This window comes from Ixodes scapularis, unplaced genomic scaffold, assembly GCF_016920785.2.
Source record: "Ixodes scapularis isolate PalLabHiFi unplaced genomic scaffold, ASM1692078v2 PGA_scaffold6__148_contigs__length_123643588, whole genome shotgun sequence".
In the NCBI taxonomy this organism is placed as follows: Eukaryota; Metazoa; Arthropoda; class Arachnida; order Ixodida; family Ixodidae; genus Ixodes; species Ixodes scapularis.
The window spans coordinates 7,820,143-7,831,832 of NW_024609881.1; the positions used below are offsets into that span (position 1 = coordinate 7,820,143).

General features: G+C 45.5%; 2 protein-coding genes across 2 annotated transcripts; both read left to right on the forward strand.

Annotated features, from left to right (window-relative positions):
- The first annotated feature begins 2,555 nt into the window (after positions 1-2,555).
- LOC121838339 lies at positions 2,556-5,341 on the forward strand. Its single transcript, XM_042294534.1, has one exon. It carries the CDS (start codon positions 2,664-2,666, stop codon positions 4,674-4,676), a length of 2,013 nt encoding a protein of 670 aa, XP_042150468.1. The 5' UTR covers positions 2,556-2,663; the 3' UTR covers positions 4,677-5,341.
- Positions 5,342-9,995: 4,654 nt separating this feature from the next.
- Positions 9,996-11,440, forward strand: LOC121838340. Its single transcript, XM_042294535.1, has 3 exons — positions 9,996-10,192; positions 10,343-10,502; positions 10,647-11,440. Exons 1-3 carry the CDS (start codon positions 10,025-10,027, stop codon positions 10,817-10,819), a joined length of 501 nt encoding a protein of 166 aa, XP_042150469.1. The 5' UTR covers positions 9,996-10,024; the 3' UTR covers positions 10,820-11,440.
- Positions 11,441-11,690: the final 250 nt, after the last annotated feature.

Consider the following 11,690-nt stretch of genomic DNA (forward strand, 5'->3'; position numbering starts at 1 on the left):
GATGATGTGTATCACGAAAGCGCTTTCATCCCTTCTTCATAAACAGTCAGTCTCTCCGCTTGCCAGCTTGATCCTGCTAACGTTTCCCTTGCCCTCTTGAAGTGACCTGCATCACCCTACGATTTACTCCAGAGGTGCCCGAAGGTGGTGGATTAATTACTGAAGTATAGAAACATGTGCCTCTTTAAATAAAAGATTTTTTTTCCTATGAAAATTTTTTTGTCATGCTTTGTTTTTCTAAATGATCAAAAATGAATCTGGGCATTTCTGGTGTTTATTACGACTAAATAAAGAGTGGGATGGGAAGGGAATGAAATTGGCAAACATAATACTTGTTTCATTTGGCCAGAATGAATGTCTGTCCCAAAATAATTAGTTTTTTTTCTTTTCCCTTATTTGAATTAGATAGAAGTATGATATATTTACTGCACTATGTAGGGAATGTACACATGTGTGCTGGTACTGTGGGGAGGCTGGCATCCATGCAACTATGTGTTTGAGGTTCCTTCGCCGTTCACATGTGAACTGAGACAGTACAATCAGGGCAACTCCTGCCCCTCTCGATGAGATCCTGTCTTTCCGGAAGATGCTAAACTTTTGGGTGTCAGCAATTTGTCCTTCGAATATTGTATCATCCAACCAGGTTTCTGAGACCCCAAAGATTGTGTTCGGCGAAGTTTCAAACAAGACAACGAGGTCCGAGTTTGTTCTTGATGGATAGAGCGTTTGTATACCGGATGCCGATGTGTCGCCGCTTCCTCGGTGCGGGAGGAGTACGTCGGTTACTAGCGTCACTCCGTTTTGTGTCCCGGGCGATGGGCCTGGCAGTTTCGTGGGGGGAAGGGGGGGGGGGGGGGGGGGGGCACGACACCGGTGGATATGGGTGCGGGGTGCGAGTCATCGGAGGGAGGAAGCTGGCATGAGCCACAAAACCAGTGCCCGGCGAGGAGGCCAAGCATCGGTAGGCGAGTAGCGACAGCCCTTCACACTTCCCATGGAGCCACCAATCACACAGGTCACATTTTAGGGCGGCCACGTTGTTGTAAACCGCTTTCTCGCAGCTCGGGGAGGTTGGCGACGGCCTGGGATTTCGATAGATGTTCCCGGCAATCAGCATGAGTCATGCAATCGGCGCAGTCGTCCAGGCAGGCCTAACCGCGATGAAGCGGATGTCCGCACTTTCAGAAGTGAGAGAAGCCGCCGCGCGGAGTTGAGAAGCATTGTGTACCTCATCGGAGTGTTCCCGGAGCTCGACTCTCTGTAGAGAGGCGACCAGCAGAAGTTGCAACCATGTCCGCAAGCACGTCATCCCTGAAGACTATAATTTTGCTGAAAGGTTCCACCACCGTATTACACATATGTGCGAAATCCCGTCAAATATGCTGAGAAACTGTTTGATGCGGTCTCTCTAAAGAGCCAACGAAACGTTGTAAATCTCTTAGTACAAACACAAAACACGGCAGAGACGAAAAGGGTACCTTTGAACTTGAAGCAAGCCCATGGTCAACACACGCACTGCACCGCACAAAAAGACCATCCGTGTGCGCTACTTTTAGAGCGTTAACAAGCAAAGCAAGGCGTAAATGAGTAAGAATCGTTCCGTAGAACCCGTAGAACCAGATCACAACAGCCGCCATCACAACCCTAAATATACAAACACAGTGCTGCTAGACTTCTTTTCTTTGGTTTTGTGAGTTTGTCGGGTGTGTAAATAAGTAAAGTCTGATGAGTAAATTTATTAATACTATACACTACAGATATTTTCTTCTTGATGTGTTCTACTTTTAAGTCACAAAATAAAATATAATATAATTTATTAACTACAAAATGCATACACGGTTGGTTTAGCCTATTTTAGACCAATGGCTTAGGTTGGCAACATACGTTCCCGCCGGTTCAAGTGGTTCAAGTATGGTTTAAGTTTGGTTTAAGCGGTCTAAGTTTAAGTTTGTATCGCGGCTCGCACAATTGTGGCTCGCACGGTTCTGACCTGACAACCGTGGCTCTGAAACATCGTGAAGACAAGTTCTAGTAGTTACGGTTCGAAGTGCCTAACGGTCAGGCTGCGTAATCCCACTGTGGCACCGACGCACCTGCGTACCCTGCGTGAAACGTAAGTAGCGGTACCTCATTTCCTTTAGTGATGCTGCTCACTTGCTTAACCGACGGGATCTCGCATATTACGTTTGTGGGTATTCCTGTCTCGGGTACCCGAAATCGGGACGGCTCCTTTGGAGCCTTTGGATCCTTTGGAGGTCGATATCTGACCTCAACAATTCCGTCTAGGACCGGAATTCGGTGCCGGTCCTAGACGGAATTCAAGGCGGTGCGTTGTAAGTGGCAGAGCTTCGCTTTAGGGTGCCCATTATTACCTAAACCTCGCACATGCTCGTGAATGTGCGAGGCTGGTTAGGTAATAATAGACAAGAGTAATTATTTGAGGGCTCTACAGTGATTATTATTTTGAAGAGCGAAGCGCTGCCACTATGACCCGGACGAAATCCGGACAAAATTTTCTAGCGCAACCAATGACTATGATAAGTGGGCAACCATGTTCGCCGATTGCGCGCGATTTCGGTTACGCCAGACTGCGCGACTCGCGATGCATGATATCCCTTTGTGATTGAACGGTGCTAAGAGGAAACGATCTCCTGGTTCGTAAAATGAAGCGACAGAGGCGAGCATTTGATGACGTGTGCGACCGACAGAAGAAAAGAATTATTGCCGAAAACGTGCGCGACCATCTTGCGGACATTTTTTCTAAGTCTGCTCCGGACGAGAGCGATGGAAATTCTGCGGTTGACGGATCAGACGACAGCAGTGACGGAGCCAGGGAGGGTCTGAGCGCACCGCAAGTCGACGATCCCAGAGATCCTTGCGCGAGCACATCAGCTTCCGAAGAAACTGAAACTCATTTGCCAATCTCAAGTGCAGATGAGTTTACTTTGGCAAGCGAGCTGGCCACCTGGGCACGTGAGACCAAAGCCTGCGCATCCCATCTTAGCAAGCTTTTAAAGATATTGAAGAAGTATCACCCGGAGCTGCCTAGTGACGCAAGAAGCCTAATGGGGACACCAAGATCTTGCAATGTGAAAAACATGGGAGCGTCCGGCCTCTACCACTATTTCGGAATCGAATCGTCACTAAAACGAATGATGAGCTCAGGCAGCATCACTGGAGACACCATTTCGTTGCTCATCAATGTTGATGGCCTGCCTATAGCGAAAAGTTCCAGCAAGCAGTTCTGGCCCATTCTTGCATCTGTCGTCGAAAGCTGCGATCCTGAACCTTTCGTCATAGCTCTGTTTGTTGGAGACAAGAAGCCGGAGAACTTGGATGACTACCTTACCGATTTCATTTCGGAGTTAAGCACATTGCTGGAAGAACACGTGACCGAGGGCGGAAAGGAGTGCGTAGTTCGAGTGCATGCGTTCATTTGCGATGCGCCCGCAAGGGCATTTCTGAAGTGCATCAAGGGCCATGGGGGATACTTCAGTTGTGAAAAGTGCACCCAAGAAGGCACCTTCTCTGAAAGCTGCCGGAAAGTAATTCTTCCAGAAGTCAGCAGCCCCCTACGAACAGACGAGTCGTTTCGAAAGCAGGATCAGGAAGGGCACCATCATCGACAGTCCCCATTGGTCGAGCTACAGATTGGCATGGTAAGCCAATTTCCCCTCGACTATATGCATTTAGTCTGCCTAGGCGTTATGCGGAGGCTTCTACTTCACTATTGGGTGCGGGGACGACCTCATCGATCAAAGCTCCCACCACGTGCACAGACTAGCATCTCAACAATGCTCATGAAACTCCAGAGACACACCCCTCGGGAGATGGCTCGGAAGCCCCGGAGTCTTCATGAATTAGAGAGATGGAAGGCCACTGAGCTACGAAACTTCCTCTTGTACTTCGGTCCTGCGGTTCTAAAAGACCACATGGAGAAGCGCTACTACCAGCACTTTCTCAAACTGAGCATTGCAGTGTCAATCCTGTCAAGCCCACGACTCTGCCATGAGGAGATTGATTCTGCAGAGAAGCTGCTTGAAGAGTTTGTTTCTGATGCTGGGGACCTGTACGGTGAAGGCATTTACGTGTACAACATACATTCTCTGCTGCATCTTACTGCTGATGTGCGGAGGTTCGGTCACCTTGACTCCTTCTCTGCGTTCCGGTTTGAGAACTTTCTGGGTCAACTGAAGCGAGATTTGAAGTCACCAAATCGACCATTACAACAGATTGTAAAACGCTTAGAAGAGCGCAGTCATGCTGACTTGCATCCTAGAATACCACCGAAGCAGCAGGCATTGTTGCAAAAGCCGCATAATGCCGGACCAGCACCTCCAGGATTTAAGGGAGAGCAGTATCACAAGCTAGTTCTTCAAGGCATGGTTCTGGAAGTGAACCTACCAGACTCATGTTTTCTGATGGAAGATGGAAATGTAGTCGTCGCAACAAATGTTGTGTCCCGTGATGGAGAGATCAAGATCTGTGGCCAGTTTTTCAAGAGATTAACAAACTTCTATGCCGGCATTGTTGACACAACTGGACTGTGTACTTTCAGGGCTTCTCAGGTTTCGTCTGCAAATGCTTTGTGGACTGTTGAACAGGTCAAATCAAAGTGCTGCTGGCTTCCTTGTGGGGGTGAATTTTTGGTTAAGCCACTCTTGCACACAGGATAGCTCAGATAAGCAATATCTGCCGTAAATGTGCTCTCACTTATAGTGTTGTTTTAATGAGTATATAATCATCACGAATAAAAATAAAGTGTGTGTGCTAATGTCTTTGGCATAAATTATGTCTTTATGCTAATAACTGCTAGGGGATTTTTAAGGACATTTCTTCTGATTATAAGGCATCTGTAGGTTGAAAATTGAGGGATTAGAAAAAAGCTGCTATAAATAGAACTGTTTATATGATGGAAAGACCAAAATAGAAAAGCTGTAAGGTGAATGTCTAATAAAAGGTTAGTTTTCTTTTGCTCATGATGTGTGCTCACTACTTTAGCTCTTTAAATGAATGATAATGTGATTATCCTTTGACTTGGTGATTACACGTAACTATTGTCCCAACTGATAGATATCCCAGCTAAGATGCCGCAAGTATAAAAAGACTGAACACTCTACGCCAGAGGTACACAACCTTTTCGGGACTGCGAACCCCCAAAGCTTCTGAGTGCCCTCCGGCGACCCCCGCCTTAACTATTTTTGGAGCTCTCCGAGGCTCTGTAGCCGCCAGACATTTCCCCACAACCTCCAGTCTGTGCACCTCTGCTCTACACAAGTGAAAACCACTATGTTGTTAGCAGGTGTCTTGCGAAACGCAAGAAAGACTTGGCAAACTTTTAAATATCAATTTTAAGACCAGCAGGATCAAGGTGTCAACTGGCAGGCTTTAGAAGTCTTGAGAAACAGCCAACTGGGGTGTTTTGAACACAATACACTTTGTTTGCTTCCTTTTCTAGCAAAGAAAGAAAGCCCATGAAATATAGGGTGGTTCAAGCCACCAGGCTCGATCTGAAATGGACCGTAAAAATCAATGCCTGCACGTAACAATCTAAACTTTTCGTCAGCGGTGTATTTCACAGGTCGGTTTTTTCTTGTAAAATTATAAAGCGTAGTTCTCGTTCTGTAAAAAATAAGGCCAAGAAACTTGCCAGGGTCTACGGCGGGCAGCGACGTAAACGAGAGGGGTTCATTAGCGGGATGTGTTTGGCATTCGTATCGATAGATGGCGTCGGGAGCAGCCTCCGAAGTTGCAGCCGACCAGTGAAAGAAAGCAGACGACACGCAGACGAAATCCGTTGACAGCAAAAGCGCCACCGTTATACAGACACGTTTTTTTTACTCTAAGTTTTGCTTTTATTGTCCGCATTTATTTTTTAACCGAAGGTACATTTCAAAAAGATTATGCCCATTTTAACAAACCACGGTGGTCACGAGCCGTTGCGATAAGGAGGGAGCGCCATCTATCAATACAAATGCCAAACACATCATGAGTTTTCTTTTGTTTTAGTTTTAGTAATTTTCACCTTCATAAACCATGTACACAGCATTCATATTTTATTTGGTTTCATCAATATTCGATTCATGTTTGATTTGGTTACATCACTATTTGCACACCCCTAATCTTGTTACTTCATAAAACTTGTAGGTATGCTCTTTACTGACGGTCTCAAATTGAATTTTCTAGATGTTCTCGGTCGCCCATTTTATGAAGACTGATGACGTGGCCGTGGTTCCAACACGCTGGATTAAGAACGGGACAGCTCCCTGGCCACCGTTTAAAAATACTGCAAAAGTGAACAGTGCAGTGAGGGACAGAACGGAGCCAGGCAAAGACTGGCCAAAATTTGCCTGCAGGGTCATGTCATATACAGGTAAGCTCCGCCCTGAACGCCATTAGTTTTTTTTTTTCATTCTGAAGAGAGCACTGCTCTATTGAAAGTTATTACAATCCACACTTTCGCAGAATCTACAAAAGAGAAGGGGGTTTGGTTGTGAAATAATTCTTAAAGTACATATCATATCTGACTCCCTTTTTTTAGTTACTATGGTAACGGTACTATAGACCTCCCACTGCCTATGTTAATAGGACACATTGGTAACAGCTTGATAGCTACAAAAAGGCAGCATATGCTTCATTAGCAGAAGCTACGTACAGCTTAGACAAAACTCAGCAAAATATAATGCCTCACATTCAACGCACATTTTTTATTAATTCATTATCTACATAACATCTGACTTGCAGACAGTTACGAAGTTGCCCGCAAGAGGTCCATAAAGGCGGAGGAAGAGTCCGACCTTACATCGGAAGCAGAGACATCGCAAAAAAGAATACGGCGACCTCCGACATTTTTCGATGACTACCTCACTGACAGCAGCGATGAGGAGGGAGTAACTGAAGAACCACCTCCAGAAGGTGACATTGAATTTCTCGCTGAGCCCCCACCGCCACCACCTCTTCAAAGAAAAAGTGGAGCACATTGTGGAGGAGCAGGCCAAACTGATGGTGGCAAGTCCTTTTTTCTTACACGTGTTTTGAAGGAAATGGTTTACATGAACAAATACTAGTGATAAAGTGAAATGCACAAGGTAATCAAAACAAAACTACAGATCATGTATTTCACACTTCGAATGTTTGTAATCTAGAGTTGAGAAAAGGCCTTCCTAGACCCACGTGCAGGCTGTTATGTACACAGTGCGACACTTTTAGCATGAACATGACATCGGCGCTTTTTTGTGCTTTGCTCAAGCTGTGAAACCCTTATGGGCCCTTTTCACCGCATTAGTAATTTTGGTGATATCACCTGATTTGTGTAAGTAAAGCGAGTAAACCCGACGATGTTGTGTTTGTGCTAACAGCGTCGCATAGTGTACAGTATGGGCATGGTATAGATCAGGGGTGGGCAAACCGCGGCTCGCGAGCCGCATGCGGCTCTTTGCTGGTCCAAGTGCGGCTCGCGGATCCCTCGTAAGAGGACTCCCCCCCCCCCCTTCGCCCCTTTCCGCGTTTCCCCAAGAAAAAAAAGAAGAAAGGATTCCAGAATAAAGCACACTGCAGCTTGCAGTTTGACAGCCTTGTACTCCCATCCAAGGAAATACGCAACTGTGACATAGCAGTTCAACTGCTCATCCTTGTTATTACTTATGCATTGCTTGTGGTTTTTCAGATGACTTGGTGTTGCCCAAAGGAAGACCAAAAAGTGCATCTTCTTTGAACTGCTCTGCTGAACCTTCAAGCAAAGGCAAGTATATTTTGTGACTGACAGAAGAGTTAGGATGTATGTGCACTTTTGACACATGAACCTGTAAAAAGTAACTTCACTTAGTTACAAGTTTCTGGAAAATGTACCTAAAATACAGCAGGGGTGGAATAGCTGTACCATTTGCGCCAGACGCATATGTCTGCGCCATCCTGAAACATGTTGTGGAAACTGCGCCACAGCCAATACCTCGTGCCATTATGCACCAAAAGAATTGTATTTTGTCTTGGTTCCGGTTTTTATCGACCCGATTCGCAACAATGAGCGCATTTAGCTTGGTCGGCCTTGCACTCCTTTGCTCTGTTTATTCTCCCTGTGTATCTCGAGTCAGAAGCGCACGAAAAAAATTGGGGGTCAGACTCCAAGCGCTACACCACCTGCTTCTGGATTGTTATCCTTCAACCATAAGCGGTTAAAGGGCAACTCCGCTCAATTCCGAAGATTTCGGGATAATGAGTGATTTCGAATTAAAAAGCCCTAGTAAAACACACTACGTTGTTTGCTTTGCGAAAAGTGGGCTATATATTTTTAAATCTAATTTTAAACACGAGCTGAAATCGAAACCGAAACTTCGGCTCTGCCCGGCAACATTGGCCTCGGGCCGCCAAGTACATGGCCATCACGTGGTACGAGATGTCACGTGATCCTCGGCCCAACGACGGGCGGGATTGGGGCGGGCGTGTGGCAGGCGCGAGTGTCGTCTGCACCGCACTCTTCGCCACGTTTTGGTGTCTACGGCATTCGACGACGTCTGCACAACTGCGGCATAAGTCTGCGCACATGGTGTCCGTGGTGTGGATGAAACTCCGAGAGACAATAATCACAATCGGTGAGACGACGACGGCGGTTGTGACGCGGAAGACGGCGGTAACGGCGGGCGGCCGGACGGCTCCCAAGAAACGCGCTGCGCGGGCGCGTTACACCAATCATGTGGACACCGCTGAGCGCCGAGAGGCAACGTTGCTGACGTCATGCGCTACGCTCGCGCGGAGAAGTGAAAACAAGCAAAAGGGGGCCATGATAATGACGTTTAGCTCAATGTTGGCTCCGCCCATGCCATAGCCTTGACTGCGCTGTTGGTTGCGCCTGATCGCCCGCTCAAGTCAGCCGATTTCGACAACTTGGCGAGTTGCGAAGTTTGCCGGACCGTTTAAGAAACATTTAGACAGAACTGCGTCGTAACATTTCACTCGTGGTCTTCCTAGGCGATACTGAAGAGGACTGCATTGTTTTTTCAAAACCAAAAATGAAGCGGAGTTGCCCTTTAAGCACGTCAGCAGAAGTGAGGTCGAGTCGTTAAGAGTCAGATTGCCTGAGGCTCTGCGGCCCGGGATCCAGACTTCAGCCAGTTGAAGACAGGAGCAAAAGATTCCTGTTAGTACTTCATCGTTAAAAGTTGGAACCGCATTCCCACAAGATAAATCGTGATTTGATAGAACTGAAATGCGGTCCAATCCGAAACCTTGCCGGCCAGCAGCTCTCATGCAAGCGGTAGATCTGCTTGGCATACTTTAACCTTGCTCCTGCTTATCGCCTCGAATATGATAACTACGCTTAATCATAGTCTGCTGCTTCGTTATTGAGTTACACAATAGGATAAATTCGAAATTTATTGCCCTGTTCCTTCGCGCAACTGCACGTTCGTTGCTTGCGCACGTCACGTGATTCGCGCATGTAATTACTAAGACATAAACTGAAGTGCAGTGAAAACTTATCTGAGCTGCTCCTAGCCTGCTCCAGAATGTAGGTTCAGCTGCTCCCGTGGCTCCTCCCAAGTACATTTCATGAGTTCCAACCCTGTACAGATACAGATACCGAAAAATGAAAGTACCTAGGTTTTTATGTCAGGTACAACAAAGGTACCTAGATACCGATTTCGAGTTACTTGTACCTAGGTGCTTTACAACCCTGGCTGAGGCATGTCCTGTTTAAAAAAAAAAAAACTTTAGCCTTGTTGCTTTGCAGCATTGATGCATGCTGCACGTTGTAAGAATGGATAATTTGTTTGTGTAATTAAGCTAAGTGCTTCGGTAACGTGAGCAACAAGAGAAAAGTTTCTGTATCTTTAATGCTCTTACAGCTTTAAGCGATTAAAGTATTAACTCCTTGTCACCTTGAAAATGAATAAAGGCTTGTTTTTTTATCATCTTTATCGGAACACTCAATATTGATAAGGTTCTAACGTATTGCTCTTTTTTTTTTTTTTTTTTAGCTTTGGTCACAGTTTTTAGGGAACTTGAGTGTATTAAGGCACAGTTGACAAGCATGGCTACAATGTTGGCCAGAATACAGATGCATGTGAATGCTGATGACCCTACTGCCATGGCTGGTCCAGTCCATCCAGAAGACCTTCCAGTCTATCCAGTGAAGACAAGAGAGGAATTTGCCTTCCTGGAGGCTAGCTTAAAAAATGAAGCCATTTTTGCAAAGCTAGTAAGTTTCAAGTTGTTGTGCGTTACAGCCAAAGGTTATTATCCAGAACATACATGTACTGAAATAGTCATTGTTTTTCATCTTTCTTCTGTTCTTTGAGCAAGAGAAGGTTTTATGTGTGGCTTATTGTGGATAACTTTTGATTTCTAGGTGAAAGAGCTTGGCCAAATTGGAGGTAGAGATGTAGCCTCTACAACAAAAACGGTGTTTAAGAAACTTGTCGGAGATGAAGTTGCCGTCTTCTACAACAGAACCGGGCGAAACGGAAAGCAAGAAGCCGGGAAACTGAAGATCTTTAGCCTGATCTATGGTAAGAGTAATGTTTTTGTATCACTGTCTACACTATGGAGAGTAATGTGCTTGCATGCACCCGTCTTTTTTTTTTTTTTATTATTAAGTATTACTTTACAGTGATCGTTATAAAACTTCTGATAGCTGTGCATATTTTTTTCAGCTGCTGTACGTGTAACCCGCAAAACTGCAACAGACGACGAGATGGGCCGCGCCATTGGTGATTGGCTGCGCTTCGCCAACGTCCGGCTCCGTGCTCAAGGCAAGCAACAACCTAATCTTTGCAGGAAGGATACAAATACATTGAAGCTGATGATTAATCTAAAAATCTCCTGAGGCTTACAAAATGAAGAATGTAAACCATGCATGAGATCTGTAACACAGCGAAGAGTTCTATTGTACTATCGCTATACATTGAAATACAAAGAAGAGAGCTTGTGGCTTTCTACAAATGCTGCACAAACTGGCCACGAGCCAGCGAAGCTTGCACATGTGTAGTTCGACCAAGGACACTAGATTAATCTCCAACTCTTGAATGCCTTGACTGGTGCCTGGTGTGTAAGCAGTGTACTGAAAGTTATGCGCTTTGTGTTCATATTGCAATGTATTGCAATAGTACATGCTCACTTGTATCATTGCCCCTCCCAATCAAATGCACCAGCAGAAGCAGTGAGCACAACTACAAAATAACGAAGGAAGCTTTGTTTACAATAATTTCTTATTGGAAAAAAGTAAAAATTGGTTTTCTAACATACAGAATGTAGCAGCCGAATAAGAAAGTTCTGCACTCAGCTTGATTTTCTTTGTCTTGCTTTCCTAGAAAATAGGGCAGTAAAAGTATTTCTGACAGCCGTTTGTGGGACTGATTGTGTGTTGCTATTGGGTGAGGCCAGCTGAACATACAAGATGACAACACAGAGAAAATTAGACAAACACGATGCTGGACTAAACTGTTTAATGGAGTGCATTTTTATTCATTTACACAGGAGCAGGTTGGCCCCAGACGGGGCCAACTGGTTCTTTTGTAAATAAAGTATGTGGATGAAGTTAGTCCGGCATTGTGTTTGTCTCATTTTCTCTCTTCCTGTTTTTGTGCTGTAGGTTCATTTGGCCCCATCGACAAGCGCTGCACCAACAAGCTCAGCTCCGGGTCGTCACAAGGTGTATTTTGTCGCGTGTTTCAATGTTGGTTTGCTTGAGCAGGAGG

Coding starts and splice junctions, on each gene's coding strand:
- LOC121838339 (XM_042294534.1), top strand. CDS start 2,664: ATGAAGCGACAGAGGCGAGCATTTGATGACGTGTGCGACCGACAGAAG.
- LOC121838340 (XM_042294535.1), top strand. CDS start 10,025: ATGGCTACAATGTTGGCCAGAATACAGATGCATGTGAATGCTGATGAC. Junction 10,193..10,342: donor AAGCCATTTTTGCAAAGCTA/GTAAGTTTCAAG, acceptor TTTGATTTCTAG/GTGAAAGAGCTTGGCCAAAT. Junction 10,503..10,646: donor GATCTTTAGCCTGATCTATG/GTAAGAGTAATG, acceptor TATTTTTTTCAG/CTGCTGTACGTGTAACCCGC.